Source organism: Nyctibius grandis, chromosome Z (genome assembly GCF_013368605.1).
Source record: "Nyctibius grandis isolate bNycGra1 chromosome Z, bNycGra1.pri, whole genome shotgun sequence".
NCBI classification, from domain to species: domain Eukaryota; kingdom Metazoa; phylum Chordata; class Aves; order Nyctibiiformes; family Nyctibiidae; genus Nyctibius; species Nyctibius grandis.
In genome coordinates, this window is record NC_090695.1 from 17900734 (window position 1) to 17926643 (window position 25910).

At 43.8% G+C, this 25910-nt stretch overlaps 2 protein-coding genes across 4 annotated transcripts in view; both read right to left on the reverse strand.

Annotated features, from left to right (window-relative positions):
- PLPP1 (phospholipid phosphatase 1) overlaps positions 1–3159 on the reverse strand; it is a 71767-nt gene extending 68608 nt beyond the window's left edge. For both annotated transcript variants that reach the window (XM_068422110.1, XM_068422109.1), the window contains exon 1: positions 3015–3159. In XM_068422110.1, coding sequence (XP_068278211.1) covers positions 3015–3072 — 58 coding nt within the window. In that variant the 5' untranslated portion in view covers positions 3073–3159. The remainder of the gene's footprint in view (positions 1–3014) is intronic.
- Positions 3160–8202: 5043 nt separating this feature from the next.
- The window catches only part of SLC38A9 (solute carrier family 38 member 9), a 68166-nt gene continuing 50458 nt past the window's right edge, over positions 8203–25910 (reverse strand). The window contains exons 15-16 of one of the 2 annotated variants that reach the window (XR_011050054.1): positions 25414–25531; positions 8203–9263 (exon numbers count right to left, since the gene is read on the reverse strand). The gene's annotated coding sequence lies outside the window, so the exon portion shown is untranslated. Of the gene's footprint in view, positions 9264–11770; positions 11819–25413; positions 25532–25910 lie in introns of those variants that run through there. The other variant, XR_011050055.1, reaches the window with a different exon arrangement.

A 25910-nucleotide genomic window follows, 5' to 3' on the forward strand; every position in this document is an offset into this window, starting at 1 on the left:
CTGGGTAGAAAGGTTGATGAGGGAAGGAGTTTCCCTAAGGCAAATTAAAAGCAACCTTAGACTTAAGTTTCAGGCAATAAAACTGATCTAATAGCTTAATGCCACATAAATGGGGAGATGTTGCTCCCTCCTGCGCTGCCTGCTCTTTCTTGATCGCTTTCATAGCCTCTTACCTCTGCTCCATCTTGGGCACTTGTCAGACCTTTCAATAAAGCCATTTAAATCAACAAAAATCACAATAAAGCTCTTTTTCCCTTCCTTACCTTTTGGAAAACTTGTGTTGGGAGAGTTGAACCTGCACAAAGAATGGTTTGACTACAACAGGAGTGAGTATGTCACAGACATACACAGTCAGAGTCATCCGCTTCCACTGTGGTGAGCTTATGGGTAAGTCAGGTCACCGTTACTTGAAGTGACATCCTTTGGTTTTTTTCTGTCCAACATTGCTAAGAGAATGAAATGAATTTTTCTTCCCCATCTTCACTTACTATGGGGAAGATGCGGGCAGGAGAAAAAAAAGTAAGCTCTGTATCAAGTGACAGTAAGAGTTACCTTGGGGATCATGAGTATGCTACTGGTAGCCCTTTTTGTGGTAGAATGGGCTACCACACCAAGACTGAGAGTTCAGTCCTCAACTGAACCTGGTCTACATAGTTTTAAACTTTCAGTATGACACGGTTGAAGTTTTCTCTTGGAGGCTTCATGGTCTCTTTAGTGGAGATACTAGGTATCAGATTATCAGTACCTGCAAGTCACTTTATCTGGGCAGTTACCTTGGTCATTTGAGCAGATATCAAAGTGCACAGTGGGGGGAAGGGCAGGGAAAAAGTGAGAGTTAGAATAGAAGTCCACAATCAACAGGAACTATTCTTCTTACAGCAAAAAAATTAAGACACGCGGGCTTTAGACACACAGGCTTAAGACCTATGTTCTTCTAAAGGCCCATCTCAAACACACGGGAGTCAGGGAGAAGAGGAAGATAGTTTGGTCCTATATCCAGTATCTTTCCCATTCCTACACTTTTATATTTTTGTCTCGGCTAGAGTTTCACTGAAACCCGAAACTCAATGTGTTTAAAGCTGCAGGTGTCAAGAGACTTTGTTATGCACTGCCTGCATTTTTCCCTCTACTAGTAGGAAGTAAACAAGCCCAAGGGAAAATAAAAAGTCTGTCAACCCTCCAGCACACTGAGGCATCAGATCAGGGCATCTGTGATTCAAACGCTACATAGAGACAGGGGAAGGTGTGTAAATTGATCTTACACTGCAGGGCAACATCAAGAATCTATCCCCCAGGTAGTAATTTGGGGCAGGAGCAGAAGGAAACCCTCATTCTTTTAGCTGGATAACCCTCAAGTCATATGCCTCCTATAGTCTTAATTTTAATATATTTTGTTCTCTGTGATTACTCAAGATTACTTAGGATATGCACATATGTTTCAAACACAAAGTATATGCATAGTGCAAATTTTTGACTGATCATAAGTATTTTGTAATGACAGTTATCAGGACAGACAAAACTGCTTTACTGGCCATAAAGATAGCATGGAAGTTTATGCCTTGCTACAGCATAGCTTTGTAAAACTTATGATCTGAATAAAGATTACTACTACTGGACTATATGGATCCACTATCATTCTCCAAAAGCTCTCCCTCATGTAACATTCATTCAGAGCAATGCATCATGCACCCTAATTTTGTTCTTTAATGCCGTTTTGCTACAGGTACCATTGCTATGTGAAGCATCTAGCAAGACAAAACGTTGCACATTACATTCATACTGATGCTAGAGAGATCTTCAGCCAAGAGGGACTTCATGAGCCAGACCCGTTTGACTGAACACCACCCACTGAACATGACAAGAACTGGTGTACTGCTCTCATTGAATTAAGAAGCAAACATCCAAAACTAACACTTCCTGAGACTGACCAAGAAGCACATCTTGATATACTGAAGACACTTCCCAGGCTCTCAACACCCAGAGGAGCTCTTTACAGAGTAAAACTCGCCCTTTGCTGATCGATAACTAGTATCATTACACTTTACATCATGTCATTACATAAAAGGAGGAAGTTAATGCACATTGACAGGCCACGCCGCAGTTTCAAGAGAGCTAGAGATTGAAACAGAAGGAAGAAACATGAGGATGGTGCTATTTATTATTGGGGCACTGGCAGTGCTGTGGCACTGTGCTGCGGCTGTTACGGCTCGGCACATCGCCACCCCCGCACCGAGGCACCGCTCCTGCCCCTACACGTGTCCCTGCCTCCCTGCTGCACAGACACGAGGACGCAAGCACCGTGTCCTAAGTAATACCCCACTCCACTTCCAGCCTCAACCCAGAGCATCAGGCTAATTTCACCGAGACCGCAGACCACTACAACCTCAACGTGAGCCTCTTCCCTCCAGCACAGCGCCTGTCGTGCCACCCCCGCCGGGCCCGGGATGAAGGCTGTTCCCCGTGATGCCGGCCCCTTTCAGGGCAGCTGTTCGACCCACCCAGGGTAACAAACACATCCCACGCTGCAGACACCTGCCTTCTCAGCACAGGCTTTTGCCACAACCGGTTTGCAGCCGACAGAAGAGATGAGGGAAGAAAGAGTAAATGCATCAGAGAGAAGAGGGAGTTCCAGATGTCAGTGGATAAGCGGCAGCGGCTCCCCCGCCCCGGGCTCTTCCCATCCCAGCCCGCGGCCCCGGCGGGCGGCAGTGACCAGATTCCTCCGGGGGAAAGGGGGAGAGCGCGGCGCCGCCGTGCCCCCGGGGCGGCGGGGAAAGGAAGGCGAAGGCGAGCGGGAGGGCGGGGGGTGCAGGGACGGCAGGCAGCGGTAGAAGCGGCAGACAGGTACAGCCAAGGCGCAGGCTGAAAGATGACCCGGCTCCGCGGCGGTGCCTGGCGCCGCGGGGAGGGGGGAAGGCGAGCATGCGATTAGCCCGGTGCCGTGCGGGGAGGGAACGCAGCGCAGCGCCCTGGGGACGGCTTCCCTCGCCCCCCTCCGCGGCCCACCAACCTACCCAGCACCACGCAGACCACGTCCAGCACCACGAAGGGCAGCCGCGTCCTGTCAAACATGCTGGCAGCGCCGGGCGCCCGGCGTCAGGCGCGGCAGCGCCTCCTCGCGCGGCGCGTTGACAGCCTCGGCCCGAGGAGCGGAGCGGAGCGGAGCGGAGGCGGCAGGGAGGGGCCCAGCCGCGGCGAGGCGCTGCGCTCCGAGCCAATGGCGCCCGCCCGCCCGCTCGCCCCCCGCGATCCCCGCGCCGCTGCCGCCCGCACTGCGCTACTGCCGCCACTGCGGCTCCCACCGGGGCTTTAAGGCGGGCGGTGGGGGAGAAGGGTGGGGAAGGGCCGGGAAGGGTGGTCTGGCGGCGGCGCCTCCGCCCGCCTCTACCCGCCGCTGTGACGCCCCACCCGGCGGCCGCCTTTCACCGGCAGGCCGGGGCCGGCCAATGGGGCCGCGGCCCGCAGGGCGGCCCGCCTCCCGCCCCGCCCCCGCGGCGGGAGCCCAGCCGTGACAAGGGACCCCTCCCCTCCAGCCTCAGGGGGTGCGCCCCGCCTTTCGCCCGCCCGCCCGAGGCGGTGGCGGCCGTTCGCCCCCCGCCCGCCCTCAGCGAGGGTCCCCCAGCCCCACCGTGGTCGTGGGGTTGCCGCGGGGCCTGCGCCGCCTGAGGGGGTACCGCGGCGGTCGCCCGTGCTCTGCCTCCACCTGTCCGCCCGTCCCTGTCCTGATGCTGTACGGGCCGTGGCCGCGGAGCGTGGCCTGCCCGGCTCTCGGCGGGGTTGCCGGGGTGACAAGCACCCGAGGGGGGGGTGTGGGTGGCGCCCGACCCCGGCTGGACACGGGGACTGCAGCCGCCGCGGCGCCCCGGCCTGCCTGCGGCGGAGCTGGGGAGGGGTCCTCCGCCGCCAACACGGGGGCATTTTTCTTATTTTTAACGAGGAAAAAGCTGTTCCCACCTCTGGAAGAGTGCTGGAAAATTGCAAAAGAGCTGAGAAGTTGAGTTTCAGCCCAACCCAAAACAATCTTTTTTCCTTGTTAAAAGCTTTTATTTGGAAAGAAAATAGTGACCAACACGAAGAAAACGTTTTTTGCATAACCACATTTTATTTTAACAGCATTCACCACAAAACAGGCAACTTAATTCACCGGCGTTGTCAGTGCTGTTAGGCACAAACGTGTCGCTCGCGCCACTGAGCACATTTGTGCTTTGTTCCAGGTAACTGCCGGTGGGACAAGTGGCGCTTCCCACACAGAAAGCATCGGGCATAAACTTCTCTGCGATTTCTCATGTATTCCAGCCTCTAATTCTGCAAACAGCTTCACGTCGTATTATATCCTAAAGGCTGAGTAACAAGTTTGGCAGATCAACAAGGGAAACAAGTTCTCGAGGTGGAAATGCCTCGCTAAATATGCCGTATCTTCAATTTAACCATGCTGCCTAGAAAGGTTCATAAAGCCGTTCCATATAGAATGTGTAAAGAAGCTCTACAGAGCAGCCTATACAGGAGTTCCCGATTTCATCTCAACGCCTAAGAAGCGTCTCAGCTACAAATCAAAACGGGTAGTTCTAGAAATTAAAACTACCCTTGATTTCTGTAAGCATAGTGTAATTTACAGAGCGCTTCCTGTGACAGGACTCGGGGATGGTCTCGTGGAGGTAGAAACCCCAGGGTCGTCTTAAAATGCAGAAAGTAATGGAACAAATTGGAGCACAACCTGGCAACGAGGAAAACTGTGCTTATCTTTGTGAGAACTGCTGCTGAAAGAAAAGTGTGCAATCTGCTCTGCTCCTCACAAAGCGGGGGATTGTTCACAAGGTCTTAAATCGCGAGTAGATAACATCCCCAAAATTGCAAGATGGTTAGAAAAAACAGAAGACAAGCAATGCAAACATTCCATGCACAATTGCCATAATTGCTTTCTTCAACCCAAAAGCATCACGTTAATCCTGTTCAGGCTAAGCAGCAAACAGCTCTCCTCATCTACACCCTTATGCAGTAAATTAGAGACCGAAGAGATTGCGCTAATTTAAATGCATCTCTTCCCAGAAGAATGTAAGCAAGATAGTGATTACACTTAAAAACACCTGGAAATTGGGCTGCAGCAGCACAGCATTCACCAACAAGAGACATTAATCACGCTTTATTGTCTTGCAGTTTCTACATCTCTGTTTCACCCTTGAGACGTAGCTTGCCTGAGGGAAGAGGCATCTCTGCAATCTTCTGCCAGAAGTCAGGAAAGAAAGCGGTCAGCCTCTCCAAACTTCCCATTGCACAAGGGACGTGAGCCTCGCTGTTGCAACCCTATTCCCACCACTGGGCTTGCTAGGTCTTGGAAACCCCCAGCTGGGCACAGTTTGAGGGATTAGGTTAGCACTGCTCTGTTCTAGGCTCTCAGAAGGCTTTTCTGCGCCTTCATATGGGGACAAGTAAAACATGGAAGCAGGCCAACCCAAGCACTTTCAGCCTGAAACAGATTAGCAAAACCCTACATTACTCAAAGGTTGTGTAAGTACAAGTACTGCATCTTCAGATATGTTATTTCACACAAAAAGGACGTTTTGGTGTAAAACTGAACAGAGAGGAAAAAAAACAACCCTGCATGCTTAAGCACCTTTAACAAATAACAGAGTATCTGTTTCAGCAACAATGCCCAGAGGAGCACAAATGGCAAACTGATGGTGCTGGATCATAGACAACTGGAGCACTACATTCCCGAGAGGACGAAGGACGTTTGATTATAAACACAAACAGAAATCACATTCAGCAACAGTTGGAGGTTTGGGTTTTTTTAAGTATACAACACAAATATCAGAGCTTCTAAATGTTGTTTTCTCCTGGTACTGTGAGAGTTTTCTAGTATCTTCTGACTTTGTGGTATCTTTCCTGCCTAGACTTTGCTTCATATCTGTCCCTAACAGCAAGACGCTTAGATGTCCACTATTCTTAACCACCATAGTGACACAGTGATGTCAAGTCAGATCCACTCATACACTTAGCAGGGTCTATGCTAAAGAACATTTTTGAACCAGGACCTGAGTAAAATGAAGGCAACAGATGAATCTCATAAGTTACATTTTATCCCTTCATTCAATTTACATTTTAAAATAGACTAATGTTACTATCTAGAATTTAGACTCTCCTAAATATCTTCCCCCCCTCTCTCTCTTGTTTGGTATGGTTATTTAGCTGTTTTCTTTCTTCTTCAGTTGCATCTTTTTGTCGGTTTAATTGAGAGCAGTGAGCAGCCGAGAACACCAAGATCAGGTTAAAGCCCCGTTCATGTCTTTGCTTTCTTCTGGTTCTTCAAGAAATCGTGATCTTCAGTGTTTTGCCCATCATCCTTAAAAGCTTTGTGTGTACTAGGATTAAGCTCTCAGGAAGTTTATCATCAGTCTGTAGTGGTACTTTATGATAATTAATTAGTACTGACCCAAAAGACTCTTTGACTGCAATTAACATTGATATAGATCAGCAGCTTTAGTAAATGATGGGACTTTCCCAAGCTTGTTTCTTTGTAGCTTGATCTGGGGTGGGAGTCAGTAGCTCTGAATGAGCTGTTCCCACTCAGGAAAGGGATGAAGGGGTCACGGTGGATAGTTCTGGGAAGCCATCCTCTGGGTGCTCTGTGGATCACCACCCTGGCCTGAGCGCTGGGAATGCTCTCAGGAAAGACATCGAGAGCAATCTGTCAAGTATCATTCTGACACATTCCTGAATGCCAGCAATCCCACATCAAAACGGGTAAGTAGAAGCAGAGAAAGCTCAACGGGAAGGCAAAAAGGATTTTTAGAACTTGTGTTCAACAGCTTCAACGAAACAGAAGTAGAATAGGATTTTTCAACATGGAAAGGGAATGATGGGAGAGGAAAAGGCTGTATAAAGTACAGATCTATAAAATCATGAAACGTGCGGAGAAGGTTGAATGTCTACAAGTATTCATTGCTTTGTATCAGATAAGAACTAGAGAGAACCTATACAAGGTGTCAGACAGCAGGACTCCTTTACATGAGAATATGGTGGAATTTATTGCCTCAGGGTGCTGTGGGGTGCAAAATTACAAAGGAGCCAAAAGGCACCAGGTAAATTCATAGAGGACAGGTCCACTGTTGAACTGTGGATCCCGGCTGTTTAAGGAATATCAGAACTGCTGATGTCCCACATTCAGAAAGGTCTGCTGGGGAATAGTCATTCCGCAGGGCCTGTTTCTTAAATTCCCCCTAAACATCTGCTGCTCGGCAGTGTTGCACTGTATTGGGCTGGATGGGCTTGATCTGAATCAGGTCTTTGTATGTTCAAAGCCAGTCAGTGGCCATAGTGTAACACTGCAAAATGCATTACTAATAATTAGCAGAGATGAAATAGTTCAGACTTGTTTGTAAAGTTGTTATACTCAGACTCCGCAACACTTTTGTGTGGTTATTTAGAATTTATCTGCCAAAACCCCACTCATGCAGTAAGACCTACAAGAAGAGGACCAAGGAGGAAAATCTGCCAAGATGGCCCTCCTGACTTTCTCTTACATCATTTGTCCAGGGCATAGGATTTGCCCCTTACAAAATGACACATGCTCCTGTAGGTAGTGTTGAGACTTGGACCTCTGAAGTCAGTTGACACCCCTTGCACAGAATGTTTCAGGAAACAGAATTTAGATTCCAGCAAAGTATCTTAGCCTCATATCTCTTCTTTTTGTTTGGTCTGGCCATTTAGTTGTTTTATTTCCTTTGCTCCTATGTCTCATGTTTGTTTGCTTTTTAATAAAGGAGCAGTGAGCAATAAAGAACATTTCTATTTCTAATAAACAAAGCATGAGGAGTTTCCTGTCTTCTCTCCTTTAATTCTTTTCCCTTTAAATACAGTTCATACTTGTTTGGGTACTTCACCCCAACATCTCTATTGAACTGTGCTGTTTATTCACCAAAAAGCTCCTGCTGTCAGGCTGACTTGAGATTGTCACTTATGGCGCTCCACTCCTTTGCTCCTGGGCAAGTTCAGATGCATGAAGGGTTCTGCTCCCCCAGTTTTAGGTCAAAGTTACAAGAGCATTTCCACAAGAGTGATGAGACCTGTTCTAGTAGAAAAGACAGATTATTTCTAAAGATTAGCCACAGAAATAAAGAATCAAGCAGACATCACCACACAGCATAATAACATAAATTTAATATTCATGTCCATGTAATGAACGAAAATGCATTAAACCCCAAGTATATATAGCTTTGTTTATACATATTTAATAGCATGTATCATACAGCCTCAGAAGATCATACAGTATATTCTAGAAAAAATACTTCAGGCTACGTCTGCACAAGTTAATTAAGTGGGGCCAGCACACATGGAACAGGTACTGGCACATGATTGTCCGTACTATTTATGTGTTAGCTCACAAATGCTGTTGTTCAGAATTAACTAGCGCAGGCCAGGGAGCATTCCCCATGGCAATTTTGCATGCAGCCATGCTATTTTGACAGGAAGAAAATGCAGCTGTGTGGCCATCAGCTATGATCTACCAGTTGGTCTGAAGGCTAAGAAACTGTCCCTGGCTGCTCTTTATTGGATTTTAGTATTTGTTTCAATTACAGATATTGCTCTGAAGCAATAATAGATTCTGAAAGAAAGAATGTCTCAAGGGCAATCACAAAATGCTCACGGCTGAGTGAAACTTTTATCAAAAAAGTCTTATGATTATTGCAAGTTGGAGGGATTTAGGGGCTGCAGGATTTCTGGCCTCTGATTTCCCCTCTCTCTTCTTCCCTTCTTGGTCATACTTTCCAGTCAAACCAGCTAGCAAAACCAAGGTAACTCTGTCAGCAGTAGGAATCTCAAGAGATGAACTTCAACAGAGTAAACCAGTTGCACAGTGAAGAGTTTGCTGTTGATGTATCAAAGGCACCCAGTTTGGACCCATCACACACCTAAAGCAGTAACTCAGTCTCCTGTGCCTGGTTCCCTGTATGTTTGGATATCCAGGTATCCACTTCAACAGATAGAAGAAGATAAGCTTGAAGGAAAATGTGTGTCATGGCACGTCTTCCAGGTACATCTCCGTGTGCTTCACTGGCTGATCACAGCTATGCATCCAGAGCGCAGCAGCTGAGGTGTCTGCTCCTACTGCTTGTCCCAGCTTGGCAGCAACACTCCCATACCAGACACTCCATGCTTTAATCATGCAGCAATCTACACTGAAAACATTGCAAGGCAGCAGCTCCCAGTCCTGTACCACTTCAGGGTGGCTTGGATGCCAGTAGAAGTAGCACTAGAAGTACAGCCTGGGAGAAGACAGAAGCAGAGAAACCCAGTGAGAAGAACTGAGTTTTTTTCCTGGCCCAATTCTTACGCTCCTGCTAGGTGGATGAACTGCCTGACTGCTGCCCCTTCAGTTCCACACGCCCTGCTCATTTACGTTGAAAAGTCTTGAGAACAGCAATGGTGTCCCTTACCATGTACGTTTCCCAACGCAGTGAGTTGAGCCTCCAGACATTACTGTAATACTCGTAAGTCATATTAATCCAAAACTACACTCCAAAGCTAAGGCCAAGCTAATATAACCAGAATGGCTATGGAAATATGTCTGTAGGGGGGCCCTTTGCAACAGTTTTAGTAATGGTATTATGCAGTTACAGTTGTCAGTGTTGCTTTTGTTTGAGCTCCACAAATTTGTGATTTTTTTTTCCAGTGCCACATCTCCGAAGGAATTTATTCACAAATTCATAGCACTTTGTTGTTGTTGTTTTCTTAAGACATTATAAATATATTGGATAAAACTCAACCTTGGACTCATCTCCCTGCACTGATATAATGCAGTTACAATAGCCTAGCACATAAATAATTGCAACTACGAGAATAAATTATGAGGGGACTTTGAAAGTGAAATAACAATAGGCAAAATGTCACCAAAACCCTCAAGCTGGCAGAATCGAGTAAGGCAAAAAGAAACCCACTTCAGTATTGGTTTTGGAGCGCATTTATTTCTTGCATCTCTGAATTATTCTTCACAGAGCATGATCAAGGTCAGTTCCTGCTCAAAACAAAATTAAGGGTGGAGGAGAATAAATCAACAGATAATTGCGACATTAATTATGCAGAATTCCTCTTCAAAGAATTATGTGAGGATTAGTCTTAATACAATCATCTAATGAAAGCTTCTGCCTCTCCATCTTCTATAAAATAGTACTTGACTCCTTGAAATAGTCATCAGAGTTGAACACAAAAAGCCACAGCTGGAGCTGCTCCAACATACAGAGCATTCAGTTACTGAAATCACTTCCCCTTAGTTTGCGTCCTACACGCTGAGAAGGAAACGTGGGATTCCACTTTGCTGTCTTGTCCCTTTACATGGATTCACCCTCGTGCCAACAGTAGATTCAGTGCTTTAAGGTACAAGTCAATGGCTCCTGTAATCTATTGCCAGTGCACAGAATGTTCAGATTATAATTAAACCCTCACCACCTGGTATTTACTTTTATTACACTAACACTGAGAGGCCCCAGTAAGATTGGAGCCAATTGTGCTATGTGCTGTACACACTCACAGCCACTGCCTCAAAGACTGCACAGAGCAGGGTGAAAGAAAGAAAGTATTATTTTCCACAGCAGCAAAAAGAGCCTTAATTTTGCTGCTGTTCTCCCTCAGTCATTAATCCCAAGACAGACAAGGAATAAACCTGTCCCATATGAGTAATCTGTGCAGATGAAAGCATAAAAATATCCTCTTATCTCCTGTTTTATCTTTCCCTTCCACATTGCTGCTTCTTTCCCAACTATAATAATAACAATAAAAATAAGATTGAAGTCAGCACTGGGCAGGGATGTTGTAGTGTCTGGAGCAGCAGAAGCAGTGGAAGCAGGCAGGAGTCTCACTTGATGTGCTCTGGCTCCTGTAGTCAGAGCAAGCACTTGGCAAAGGAGAGGAGAAGGATTATTTCTGTCAGAATAACTTTTATGGGACCCAGCTCTTCCAGGGATTGTTTAAAATCCACATAATACTCTTGAGTGTTAACGCTTGCATTGGGACGTTTGCATTAGCAGATAAATGTGCAAGAACACGTTTCCAGACATCTGCCTAGTGACTGCACATCTGAGCAGTTTGCTGAAACTTGGTCCAAGGTCCATGAGGTCCCTGGGCTCCTGAAATGACTTCCAAGGTTTGTAATAAATTGTGCTGCTGAAGTGTACTGCAGTTAAGCAATTCTCACATGATAGAAACAATGTGTGGTGCACTGCACTAAACCCACTCTATGTTATTGTAACTTTTCAGCCTTTGAAAGCATTCAGAAGGGAACACAAACATTCTGAAGAAATTCATACCTACAGATGTGAAAAAAAGAAGAAAACTTAGGATGATGCCCCCAAATCGTCACCCTCCCAATGCAAGACTAGTGGATAACATAATACTGCTCTTCACTGTGCTTTATATTAGCCAGAAGTGAGGAAGAAGGGTGTAGCTGCGAATGTATAAGCGCTCCCCCAGATTTCCAGTGAGCCCTGGTTGAATCGCTCACGTCCCTCCAGCTAGGTCCGTATTTTTTTAGGCGTGTCAGAGGAGTGAGGACTTGAACGTGCAATGCCATAGAGTTAAGTGCTGGTGTCTGTGAGGGAGGGTTTTTGTTTTCAGGCACAAGAGGCATTGCAGTATTGTTGAGTTTCCCTTCCCGGTGCACACACGGGCTTGTGTCAGAGTGTGAGTCCACAAAACAGGTGGTGTGGGCTTTCAAGGAGCTTGGGCTTGAACGAGAATGCAAGCCACAAGCTGATGTACACTGTGTGCCCTGTTCGTTCCCTTCTGCCAGCTGGGGAAGATAGCGCTCCTGTGCTGCAGGTAGATACTGTGAAGATAAACATAGAAATGACAAGGGACTCAGATACTACTGTCATGGGTATAGATTCAGGGCACAGATTTAGTTTGTTCCTTTCTCTAATGCTATTATTATTATTACAAAATTCACAAATAATAATCTATTATCAAGCTTAGATAGGAGTTTTTGTTCAGCCATACTGTCGTGGTTTAAACCCAGCCAGCAACTAAGCCCCACAGAGCCGCTCACTCACCTCCCCCTGGTGGGATGGGGAGAGAGTCAGAAGAGTAAAAGTGAGAAAACTCATGGGTTGAGATAAAGACAGTTTAATGGGTAAAGCAAAAGCTGCACGCTCAAGCAAAGCAAAACAAGGAATTAATTCACTGCTTCCCACCACCAGGCAGGTGCTCAGCCATCTCCAGGAAAGCAGAACTCCAGCACGTGTAATGGGTACTTGGGAAGACAAACTCCATCACTCCAAACATTCCCCCCTTCCTTCTTCTTCCCTCAGCTTTATATGCTGAGCGTGATGCCATATGGTATGGAATATCCCTTTGGTCAGTTGGGGTCAGCTGTCCCAGCTGTGTCCCCTCCCAGCTTCTTGTGCACCCCCAGTCTACTCGCTGGTGGGGTGGTGTGAGAAGCAGAAAAGGCCTTGGCTCTGTGTAAGCTCTGCTCAGCAGTAACTAAAACATCTCTGCATTATCAACACTGTTTCCAGCACAAATCCAAAACACAGCCCCATACCAGCTACCACGGAGAAAATTAACTCTATCCTGGCCAAAACCAGCACACATACTTGGGATGAGCACAGCTGCTAGCTTTCAGATGCAAACCCAAATTATTTCAGATTAGATCCATTAAGGCGCCAGTGCATCAACATCAGCAATAAACAGCTGAGATGGTTCCTCCTGTAAGCATCTTACAGAATATACACAAATGATGCGGATCCATGCAAGTATAAAAAGCCAGTGCGACAGCTATCTTGTGCAGTATTGGTTTTCTGGAAACAAATGCAAGAGCAGAGTGGCCTCATCATAGAATCCTTGCACAAATCAATAGGGCAAAATCTGCTCACTGCAGACATACTTTGTATGACTAAAGCAATTAAGAGGCATAAAAAGGCCATGCAGTTGCTAAAAATAGGCAAATGGGGAGTATCCCATCCCAGACTCAGCAGTTGGCAGAGGATATGTGCTGCAGTCATTTATCATGAACCTGATCTTTGTTTTGCTTAAAAGCCCATTAAGTGTGTGATAAATTAACTTATATTGGAGAAGCCATGGCAGGTTGGCAGAGGTACCCAGGACTGAACACGCTTTTTATTGCCCAGTTACCTGCAGTCTTAAAAAAACTTTGTAACCGTGAATCAATATAGGTGACACATAAATTCTGAGTGGTGTTTCACCACTGTGTTTCTCTGCTTCTAGAATAAAAGCTAAGAGGAAAGCTGTAAGCAGAAATGGGAGGGGCATGGTACAGGCAGATAAAGGCAGGTCTATAAAACATGTTAGACCCTGTTAAAAAGTGATATGTGTGTGATGCAATGCACTTTTAATATTACATCTGCTAAGTATGTCCACGGTATGGTTTGTTTTCTATCAAGTTGTTTGTACTATCCTTGTTAAAAAAAAAATAACTAGTTTTAAAAAAATGAAAAAAAAAACCCAGACGTGTTTAAAAATCAGACAGCAACTCTATATGGTAAAGAACCTGCTTGACTCTACCACATTTAAAGACAGCTAGGAGAAATTGTTCTGTAAGGCTGGTGATTAGGAAGATCTCTGAGAGACTGTAGCTTTTGCTGTAAGTCTGCTCCACATATGTTACAGAAAAGAAGGGGGAACTCAGCTTCCCAAATGTCCCATCTCCCAGCTGAGCGCTTTTACTGCTGGATGTGGGCAGGACATAACTCATCTGCTTTCTGGTTGTGTTTCAAGGGACAGTTAGGCATGCTCTGGCTATTCCTGCTCCACCAGGATCAGCAGGTGACAGAGACTGGAGAACCCCAGTTTTCTGCATCTCCCTTGCTCTCACCTGTGAGGTAGGCTCTGAGCACTCTCATGACTCCAGGGATGACTCCAGGGTTGGGTCACAGACGTTGTGAATATGCCTAAGTGCCGATATCTAAAAAGCCTGTTAGGCATTGAAGACTTTGTGAATCAGACTCAGGATGGACACCATCACAGAGCTGTCAGTCTTCAGCCCTGACCCTTCCTAAGTGTATTTCTTTAATCTTACTCATCTTTGCTGAGACTTGTTTGCTCAAATGCTCAATCCAACACATGTGATTGTTTGCAAGATGGGAAGTTTCCCCTTTCCTCTGCAGGCTGCTTCTAACAAACACAACCATGTTGTTGATATTTCTTGCACTTTCATAGTTTGGAATATGCCTATATGTAAATGGCTCATAAAAAAGTGTGTGTGTGTGCAGGTGTGTTCATACCTGTATTTATCAATCTGATAAATATTTTAATTATAGTTCTGTTCACCACTAAATTTTAGTGTAAGAAGTAGGAAAAAAGGCAGGCAAGGTGTTGTAGACAAATTAGGACATTTGCTAGAGGGAGGGACCTTCTGCCACCAGTGCAGTTCAGAGTGGTACCTGGATCCTAAGCCTGCAGGGACAAGGGTGCAGCTCTGGAGACAGACAACTGTCAGCTGGAGACAGGAAGCAAAGGAAATGCAGAGGCATCCCCTGGCATGTTTAGTTACTGTAGAGTGCATATGTGATTTTATCAGTGGTGTTAGTGTTTAGTCTTGCAAGAAACACTTTGAAATAGAACAGTGAAGTGAAGCAGTACTGTATGCATGGAGTAGGAAGTGGGGGAGCCTCATCTAAAAGCATCAGAGAAGTCAGTGAGTGCAACAGCTGAGGTGAAAGGCTCAGTGGGTTGCTCTAATAAAGGAGGAGATTAGTGTCAATTACAAAAGTGTTTTAAATACTATTATTTCACAAAGGAAGAAAACAGTGGATTGCATTCTGTTTTTTTTGGAAACAGGAAGATCACAAAGATGGATTAGAGTATTCCAATATGAGGATCCTGGATAAACTAATTCAGCATTGGTCCTTCAGGCTTTCTCAAATGACATGACAGGGTATCTAGCACAAAAACATGCTGAGAAAGGTTCAGATTCCAGAAACACAGTGACTCATGCATTTCCAAAACAGTGTTATAACAAGTTGCTGTCCAAATTTCCTGCTGTACTATATGTAACGCACATTCAGTGGTGCTGCTGGCAGACTTCCCTCTGAGTCAGTATTGAACCGCTGCCCTAATTCAGAGTTAGGCGACCACTGTGCTGCTGGAGCTTCTGTCGTTACAAACAGATGTAAAACAAATGTCCCAACTCCTTGTAGTCATCAGTACCCTCTTACAGATGGCACAGTCTAATTCATCTCTGACCTGATGACCATGTATGAAGATGGGCACTTACCTTCTACGTTTCTGTGCCCTTCCAGGTGGTTACAACAATTTTCAGTTGGATTAACATTTAGCTCTGTGGGGATGGACTCTTAAAAGTTAAGGAAACAGAACAAGAAGCTGGAAGGGAGCATTGTTCTATATGTATTTTCTCCTTCAGAATCTAATGCAATGATACTATGTCTTAATGCTACATGACCTTACCTGTGGATCCTCCTTCCACTGTGTTTGGCAAGCTCTTAGAGGCACAGGAAACCATTGGGAGAGGTGAGGAGGAAGGCAAAGTGGAGAGAATGACAAGTACCAGCCTTACCCATACAGACATGAAGGGATTCACTGATGCCAGGGAGCAAGACAACTTGCCTACTCCACAAGCCCTGGAGTAATCCTCCATGGGGATTTCTCTCAGTTGCCCTCTTTTTTCTATCTTGGGTCTTACCACTAGAGAGGCATTTCGCCCTTGAGAAATCTTGACCTGTCTGTCTATGTAGACGTTCACTGCAGCTTATAAATGAACTAGAGGAAAGGGTTAATAATAAAGAATTAGCAGCATTGAGCTTGGACTGAAATTATCATCTCCAAATCTGTTGAAACTGTAAAAAATAAGAAACCAGACTGCAATCAAAAATTTGGGGCCTTCTCTAATCATTAGATGCCATCACAAACACGAAGAAAGAATAGCAAAAGCCTCTTTTCTTTGTTTTTTTCTTTTCTTTTAATGTAGTGGTGGTTTTCTTGAACAAAAGACATCACGAGGTTCTATGTGCCTTCCTGGTAAAACTTTTGACCTCTATAAATATGACTGTTTCATACCACACGGAAATCTGGAAAAAAGAAATTGTATCCTAAAGGCAATTTAATTGAATTGATAGTCTGGCTTGAAGGAGTAAAGTTTGAATTTTTCCCAGAGTACATTACTTGTCTGCTGAAACAGAGTGAATTTTTCAAAGCTTAGGTGTTGCCTAACGTGTGCTGGAAAACCACCTTTGTAGATTTGCACTGAGGCAAGACGGTATTTGAATCTGCTGGAATGCTTTACATATTCATATCGCCTGAAGGTTGGAAACTTTTTATCACCAGCAGAGTAACACAGATGACAGTAAAGATACAGTTCAGCCAATGGAAAATGAGATGAAAACAGTTGTTGAGACTCAAATTTTCTTCAAAACACTTTTTTTGAATGCAGAAGTCCAGATGTCTTTTGTGGAGATGTACAGATTCACAGAGTATGCTGCACTGGATCCGAGGCACAGCTCAGATAAGTACAGCTTGATCCCTGAATGGACTTTAGATGTAAATATGGAAAATGCAACAGCTTTTCTTGGCTATAATGAGAAGAGTGACATGCCATGTCCCTGCAGCTCAGACTGAGGTGAATAACTCCCTATAGCACTTCCTGCAGCATTTCCTTCTCTACAGCATTCTTCCTGGCTAGATCACAATTCATTTTTTAGCAATGATGGTTTCCACAAATCTTACTCTTGGGGATATAACTCTCCCTCCAAGAATCTATCCTGAATGGCAGGGCAGTAAAAACTAGACACAATAATGAAGAGCAACCTAAATCTGGTATCTTTTTTAACCTAGCGCTTAGAAGTCCAGGAGAACCAGATTATAATCTGGTTTAGTCCTTTCTCAAATAATCCAGATGATAGACTTCTTGCAATTGTCTGTTTTTTTGCCATGACCTTTCTACAACACCACTCTTAAAAAATTAGTTGCAAAATCAGACAAGGCTAAATTGCGAACAGAGCTACTGAAAGATGAGGGAAGAACATAGGTGGCTTTTATACTAACACTTAGTTTCTGGTTCTGCATCTGACAGGACCCATAAGTTTTACTCATGTTTGGAGATCTCTGGGTGTGTGCAGCCGCATTCCTGTGCACACAATAGCTGGAAAAATTGCCGCCGCAGCCTTGGAAAACATGGCTTTTCTTCACAATTACGATTCATTTATGTAACTGCAAGATGCAAACCTAAGATTGCAGCTGGCAGCACAGCAAATAATTAGGGATGCTCTGCCTTGTGGGATATATTAATGAGTCACATTAAATAGAGAGTTATGCACTCATATTAAATAAGAATATTAATGTATTCCATTATATGACATATTAAAAAAACCCAAACAACAAAACAGAGAACAAAATGCAACATGCACACACCCGGGAAAGGAAGAGAAAAGAAGGAAAACCTGTTGAATAAGTAGTGCTATAAAGAGCAGTGAAACTTTCGCCAGAGACCTTGTAGTCTCTCGCACAGATTTACAAGTATAAACACACTTCATATAAACATATCCTCCTCCTTCAGTTTTTCATGGGACCCTTGTCTAGCTTTGTCATTTTTTATTACGAGACTGACATCAGTCAGCTGGTTTGTAGCCAGTTGCACTAATAATAAACTGGCAGGGAGATCAGAAATTACTGGAACTATTTGGTCATCTTGAAACTGAAAAAGGAGGACTACTCCAAAACTCCTGAAGGCAAAAAAAAGACACACTCTTAAATGCCATTTCTATAATAGCTGTTTCACAGCAGAAAAAGTCTACAAAGTTCAAATTATTTCAGTTTATTTAATGCTACGTTGGCCTTAAGAGTTGTGAGGAGGGCCAGGCAACAGAATCTCTCTCCTCCAAGAGGGATCCATTTAATATTAGCAAACTAAAATAGATATTGTAGAGGACCCAAACCTTTAAAAGCATAGAAATAATTTATTAAGGAGAATGACTTTTCATATCATATTGCCTACAGCTTTATAAGTAACATACTCCATCTGTCTCGTAAGGTTTATAGTCTAATATGGAGCGTTAAGAGACTGCATAGGCTTTTGCATCAGTTATACAAGCACAGCGTGTGACAGATTTTCATGTCTGACTGCCCCTCTTGCACAGTTTTTTTAAGAAATTCAGCTCTCCTGTGCTGAGGTCATTCACTTACAGCTTTATAGTTCTAACCTGGCTCCACAGGAGTACATAGTGCTTTGGGATATCTGGCTGACTGCTTTTGAATATCTGGCTGAAGTGAGAGTTTAGTGAAGCTTGGGAGTATCTTACTAATACTCTTGTGAGTGGTAAGAAGATGGAAACAATGACAAATCTTTCCTCTGTCTTTGCACCTCTAGGTTTCTGGGTGGAACTGCACATGTCCTGAGGTAGCTTTTGCCATTGCATGACATTTTTCTATTAATTTCCTATTATTTCTTCTACAGCTTTGGAGTGCTCAGTAAGGCATCATTTTATCCCCTTTGAAAGTTCCTCAAGTAAGAACAGCAAAGCAGTCCACAGAGTTATACCAAGTTTAGCAGCGATGATGTATTTGCCAGTTACAGGGCAGCCCCCTCTGGTGTGAATGTCTGGAAACTGGATATAGCCTGGAGCAGCTGCGGCTGTGGGCACCTGTATAATACCAGCCCATATACAATTGCTCCCTCTCCTTTATTGCCAGTGGGAAATATACCTCTTGAATTCACTCAGGCCATCATGGCAAATACATAACATGAGATCAAAATCCTTAGAGCTAGAACCATGACGTTTTATTGCTCCTGAGAGACAGGCTGTCAAGTTGACTGCCATCACACACTCATCCTCTTGGTGGACTGGATATCAAGGTGGCTGCATGATGCAGCTGATCACAGCCCAGCATGGGCAAACTTCATGGCAAACTTCATGACAAAAGGGTGCAATGTGCACTTCAGGGGTTCCAGCAGCAGCAGATAGATGCATGTTATTTGTGCGTCGGGCATACCCAGTGGTGCCCTCTCTAAACAGGTCAGCACCACAACGTGAGCGCTTAGGCCTCTATCTAGAGATTCTATTTGAGTTGCACAGGCCAGTGGCTCCTCTGCAGAGACACCTGATGGTATATGCAACCATTTATTCATCTGCTGAAGAACTGTCAATGGGAGTGCCAGAACAGGGACAGTTAGGTTAAGCAAAACTGGATTAGTTGCTCTAAAATGTAGTGCAATACAGTGGACAAGTGGTGGGGCTGATGGAGAAGCACATGGCAGAAAACTGAGTTCTGAGTCTTCCATGACTTTATATATATTTTGGCGTAACATTTTAAAATAAACATGGTCAAAAAGGTTCACAGCTGCTCTCTAGCTGTCTGCTGGCTTGAGGTTTGTGGCTCTAGTCAGTAATGAAGGTAGTGAACTGCATGGAAATTCACACAGCACTTAAAAAAGGGAGGATCTTTTAAAGCTCTGGGACCATTCCTTACTACTGTGTTTGAAGAGGACAGAGTGCCCTTAGTGTTTTTTTCTTCCCCAGAAATATGACAGCATCTACACACAACGGATTATTCATCAAATTTAGTGGGTTCAGCTGGGTGCATACTTTCCGTGTGGTTCAAGTGCTATAAAATACTCCACAGAGAAACGCTGCTGACAAATAACTAACAGGCAAAGAACAAGTACATAAGGGAGCAACAACACAACTGCACACAAATCCCAGAGTGCTTTTAAAGTTTTGCCCAAGGAGCCAAAGAAAAGCAAGATCCAACTTGGGATGAAAAAGCCAGCTGAGGGTATTTCAAAGACATTCTGTTTTTTTCTGTATATCAATGCAAAAAAAAATTTAAAAAATCAGATTGTGCTTCCCACTTATATTTTGTGTTTTACTTTGGTACTCACCTTTTCAGTGAGTTTTTTTAAAGGTAAATCTGTTATATCACACTCAACAATATAGCATCTAAACTGTGATGCAGGTCCGACTGCACCCGAAAAACAGCTGCTGAAGTATACTTGGTGTGGAAAGCCGAGTCCCGCTATTCCTGATGGAATCTTCCCCTAACTGCCAAAATCTTTTCAAGAGCAATTTCTCCAAGGCCTGAATCAGTGCCCACTGATAGCAAAAGGAAAGATTCCTATTGATGGCAGCCATCCCAAGTAAGCCAGAGGTCTAGGCTGCCCTTGCCAGAAAATTTTGCTCATGTGCATTTTGATGACTTTGAAAGCTTCTCTTTTTGTAGTTGTCTTTCTTACAGATCTTACTTTTCAGTGAAACTTTTCCAGACGCTTCACATACTGGATAAAGCAGGGTTGATGGGCTTCTATCCCTGATTCAACACAGAAGATCATTTTATCAGATTAATTTTTAAGAGACCCGCTTTAGTCAGGGTGCACTGGGAAGCATATGCAATGTTAAAACATTCTGCTGTCCAATGGCCTGATTTTCCCTGTATAAACACACGGGATGAAGGTAAAAGACTCAGTCATGTGCTAAAGAAAACGGTGCAGTGCCCTCACAATACAACCACAGAAGCCAGGTTTTTAACAAGTTTACCCAATGGTTGCAGTTTACTTGCAGTTTGTCCTTGCAGATTAAGTATAGACGTTCCAGTGCAGATGGGGATTGAGGGCAGATTTCACTGTGGAAAAGAACTGGGACAGTCTTGTAAGCTCCCAGGGAAGGCGTTGGAGCCTATGGTCATGTACATACTCCTTTGATGCCACTAAATGGCATCTTATTACCAAGGTGCAAATCAGGTGAACAAACCTGTCCGAAAGGGGCTCATTGGGGCATCTGAATTATCTACAAAAACAGACAGGAAAGGAATAAAAAAATCGTGCACCTTTAGGTAAGAGTTTATTTCTGGAGGAGCTCTAGCCCATCATTTGTTGCAATTGCTATGATGGAGTAGCTGGCTGCCTGCAGAAAATAAGTGCTGTCTGTGGTATAAACAAGTGCACTCAGAGTGCAAAGTCTGTCATCTTCTGTCTTTCTTTAACTAAACTTGTTTTCTTCTGTTGGAGTAGGAGCAGGAACAGTATATACAGTTGCAACTCACTGTTTGATAGACCAATATGGTTTTAGGCCAGACTTCAGATAATTTAAAAAAATCGAACCCCCCACCTCCAGGATTAAGAATAGCATATTTTGTTACACCTTCAATATCCCAACTAATTATTCAGAGAAGAAATAACAACTAGCCGAAGTTTGGCTATCAGAGGTTACCCCTAACTTCTCACTTCTTTAGTGTATGACAATCAAGAGGAGATACAAGATAACACTTAAGCCTGAACTACCACTGTGAAAATAGTTAGGGAGTTGGCGGCACCATAAAGAAATGTGAAGTGACTTCAAGGGCTGAATAAATCTAGTAGCAGGAAGAAGACAGCAGTGTCCTGGGCAAGAGTAAACTGCACATGTTGACTTTCACAGAGGCAGGATATGATCTTTTGCCCATTGTTGTCAATCTGGCTGCACCTTAAATAGCAGCTGTATTTCCACAACAGATGACTTTAGTTATGCAAATCCTTCCTCTCAAGCCGAAGGACTGTAGACTGGATAGGTGAGATTCAGCCTTCCATGAGTAAAGTGTTGGGCTTCTCTAGGAGAAGACATGAACATGAGCTCTCCCAAATCCCAAACCCATAAAGCCAGCACAAAGCATCAGCAGAAGCCATCTTCACTGCCTCTGCCACCCTGTACCAGCCCAGACACCTTGAACTCTTAGGCTGGAAGGTGAAGGGATGTCCCCGAGTTTGCTTACGCTAACTTGGCATCCTGACCTGGGCTCTTATTACACATCTGGATGCAAAATACTAGATATTCACTGAGGAGATAAATAAAAAAACCCTAGCTTCAATGCAAAACAGCCTCCCCTCTCCTCCCATAACCAGCCTGTAATTTGAATGCCCTGTGGTAATTTTGTAACACAATCTCCTTTTGCTCTAAGAGATAAAGCCAGCTGGGCAGTGGGGACAATGTCTCTGTTTGGTATGGCATTTGGTATCTAGCCTGGAACTCAACGTGTAGGCATTTCTCCTTCCCTCATATTGCAGCTGAATGACTTTGCTGTGTTGATTTGAAACGACCTGACTAATCTCAACTTCCTCTAACAGTTTAATGAAATGTCAGAAGTGAACAAGGTCCATGGAATTGAAAAAAGACCATTCAAACAATGATGAAAAGAAATACATGGACAGCAGTTTTTAAACAGTCTTTGGGCTATTGGAAATAATTCAATGAGCTTTAGCCAAGCTGCAATATAAACATACTAAGAAGGGACCAAAAATATTTTATATAAAGCCGCATTTTTCATATGGACTGTTTAATCTACTTTAGGATGACAAAAAGGAGGTATAAGGGAAAAGCCATAATTAGGTAAATCTGAAAAAAGAAAGAGACCCTTCCTGCCCATCTCGCATCAAGTGGTGCTTGGAAATACAAACTACAGAGCAACAGTTACGTAGTACTGGTTCCACCATCTGAAATTACAGGACTGAGTGGTAGAAAGCATCTGGCAAGTTGAGTCCTGTTCCTTTCCAAGAAAAGTTTAATGGTGTTCTCAACTGCAGAAGAAATTAAATACGCTGATCATGACTCCAATCTCACAGAATACCAACAAAGAGGGAGAAGCTTAAGCTGTACTCTCCCATCAAGCACGGTACAACGAGCTAAAACAAACATCAGTGCTTTGCATATCATTAATATTTTACTTTCTATTAGGAAGTTACCAAGAGCTCTGCTAAAATAGCATTTTCATTACTGAAGACAGCCCCCAGATTTCATGAACTGCCCATGGAAATGAATTTCTGCTTCCTACTGAAGGTGAGAGGGACACTGTTTTGCTGGTACAGCTGGTACCAGCTATTACCAAGCACTAACCCTTTTCCCACTATTATTTTTCCTCAGGTACCTTCATATCCATTACAATCGTGACAGATGCTTAGTGCAGTTGTCCTCTGGAGCAAAACATCCTGAAAGGCAAAAATACGCTTTCCAGAGGCTACCATCTCTCTCACCTCCCCCACTACCATTTCGCTGCAGAACATGGCCACTGCAGCATCAGTCTGGCTGTATGTACACAGGAGTCTCTGGGACTTCCCAGAATGCAGACCATCTATCAAAGATTCGACTGTCTATCAAAGATTCGACTGCCTCAGTTACTCCGGGAAGTCTCTCCTCCTTCCCATAGCAGCTCCAGCATTCAGTTATACTGTTGCTGCCTCTCAGATGTCTGCCATTATGCCATGCTGGAGAGACATTCACGGACACAGGCCGCAAAGGCGTTTTAAGCAACTTTAGAGCTTGTTGCACATTCTTGCATGTCAATTAACAGTTGCCCAAAGTCCAGCACTCAAAGTTAGAGGATGCCAGGCCTAAGCGATGATAGGGAACCAATTGCTCTGGCAACCTTCGCACTCTCAAGCTGACGCCCTCACAGAAAATAAGTTACGTGACCATGTAAACAAAAGCCAACCTTTGTGTAGAAACCTGGTGGAGGAGGGGGCAGTCTGGAGGTTGGATGGGTGAACTGTCTATCTGACAAAGCGTTCAGCAGTGCATCCAAATGTCATTATCTTTACATATTTTTTGTATGTGGAGTTCGAAAGGCTGAACTTTTAAGAAAAAGGAAATGTTAAATTATGCAACAGTTGAATCCCGAATGCTCATTTTTGCTTTGCAGATCACTTGAGCCTAAAGATTTAACAAATTAACATTATATTATTAATCCAGACAGAGCAGGCAAAATTGATTTGTAGGAACAGCTGCAGCTGTGAGTGACTGGAAGAGCAAGGGGAAACAGAGCTAATAAGCACAGGAGAGATTTTGAAGACTGCTAGAAGCTGAAAGGAAGAATCTGGGCCAAGGCAATGAGGTTAGTACAAGCATGGACATGGAGATGGTAATTCTTTCTGTTGTCATGGCAGAAGGCAGACATAGAAGTCCCATCACCTGTCCTTTTCCTTGGAAAGTACAACTACTTCTGTTCATCGCAAAGCTCCCACTGAAAAACTAATCCCTTGGTCTTGGTGCCCACACTGTGTGTGATCTCCCACAGACACATCCACAACTTCATCACACAAGCATGTCCACAACTGCTCTTGGAGCTTCCTGGGAATTTCCCTGGCTACTGATGCTTTGGCAATGTCTGCAGGTCAAGCTGGGTTAATGCCTTGTATATCTTGAGATCTGGATTTTAGCTTGATGGTATCAGCACAGATGATTACAGCTGCTTGAGCCTCATGCAACAAAACTTCAGTTTGCATCACAAGAGTTACCACATAATATGGAGGGCTGGATTTTCAGAGTGCAGTGAGGTAGGGATGGTGCTAAACAGAGAGCCTGGTACTCTTATGAAGAAAACCTTAGACTCTTACTCAATGTCCAGAGCTGACAGTATCTCACCTCACAGCTTACTCTAGCAAAGCTCAAATGTAAAGTCATAATTCTGTATTTCCAGCAGAAATTATTTTTCTTGTATGAGAAGGTAAGAAATTACATTTCACAATATACCATTGGGCCCATACATTACTTTTTCTGCTCCACTAAATCACATGATGATTTGCTGGAACAGAGAACATAAGGAACTGGAAATAGCAGGCTATCACGGCAGGTCGCATGAGCAAGCAAGATGAAGTGTGCCTTTGTAGAGAACTACATCTTGTGCTTGCATGAAAAGAGACACTGCAATCTATTTCTGGCCTTTTAGACCACTTAAGTTGCCACTAAATTTTAAAATATTACTTAACGTAGGATGTTGACTTGACAAAGAAAAAAAACCCTGAAAATGCCACTCTACTGACACACTCCTAACTTGCTTCTGACACTTGTGAATATCTCAACTGAATGTAGTAAAATCATATATTTTCATAAGAAAATGTACATCAAGTGATGACAGTGTAACAAAATATCTGTTATCATTTTAATACTTACCAATTTATAATTCAAATCAAAGCTGTTAAAGGCCTGTATAAATAAACAGTGCAGCAAGAACCTATCTCTAACCCAGAGCTGTAACAGGCTTTTAGAAAGGTACAGAATATTTTCCTTCTAAATATTAACTCAGATCACTGTACATTGCACAACAGAAAAAGAGACAAACAGATAGAAGATGCAATTAAGACACTTCACCATGAACTCTGTCTCACTTGGGTGTTTCTGTTCAATTACTAGATCCTAACAGAATTTAATTCTGCTAAAATCAATGGGCATTTTACTATCTGCTTCAACGGCAAGGATTTAACTCATGGAATCATACCCAGATGGAACATGGAAGGACATAATCAAATTGGTGTCCCTGCCTGTGGCAGGGGGGTTGGAACTAGATGATCTTTAAGGTCCCTTCCAACCCAAACCATTCTTATGATTCTATAAATTGAAGTACCTGAACTCATCAGGGTTTGTACCTAAATTAAGCACTGAATCTATAATATATAAAAACAAGAGCTTAATGTGAATGAGACAATGATACCTGAAATACTGCATCTTTTGTCCTTTCCTTTTGGTGTTCAAGTACTTTTCTTCTGCATCAAGCAGCTGTGGGGGGTTTAGCAACATACTACTGTTGTGAAACTGTAAATTTGTAAAACCTGTTGGAAAGAAGAGGAAGTTTGTTGGAAAGTAAAAAAAAAAATTACAGGTTTAATTGGTGAAATACACTGCTGAGAATGTTGAGGGAATGCAGCCATCAAGTTACATGCAGTGATGACTACCTAGACGTTCAAGGAAGTATTTTATGGGAGAAGTCAGACCCAGTCCCTAAAAAGCAGATGTATTGGCCAGTGCTAAGCGTGTCAGCACTGCAAGACACGCTCACTGTCAGGCAGTGAAAAGGGTGGACAGATATCCCCTAGAGAATAAGGAAACCAAGCAGCGGAAGATAAGAGTATACACAGGGCAAATGACCAGGATGAGGCAAATACTCCTCTCCAATATAGAACAGATGATAGATGTATTCACCAATTCTGA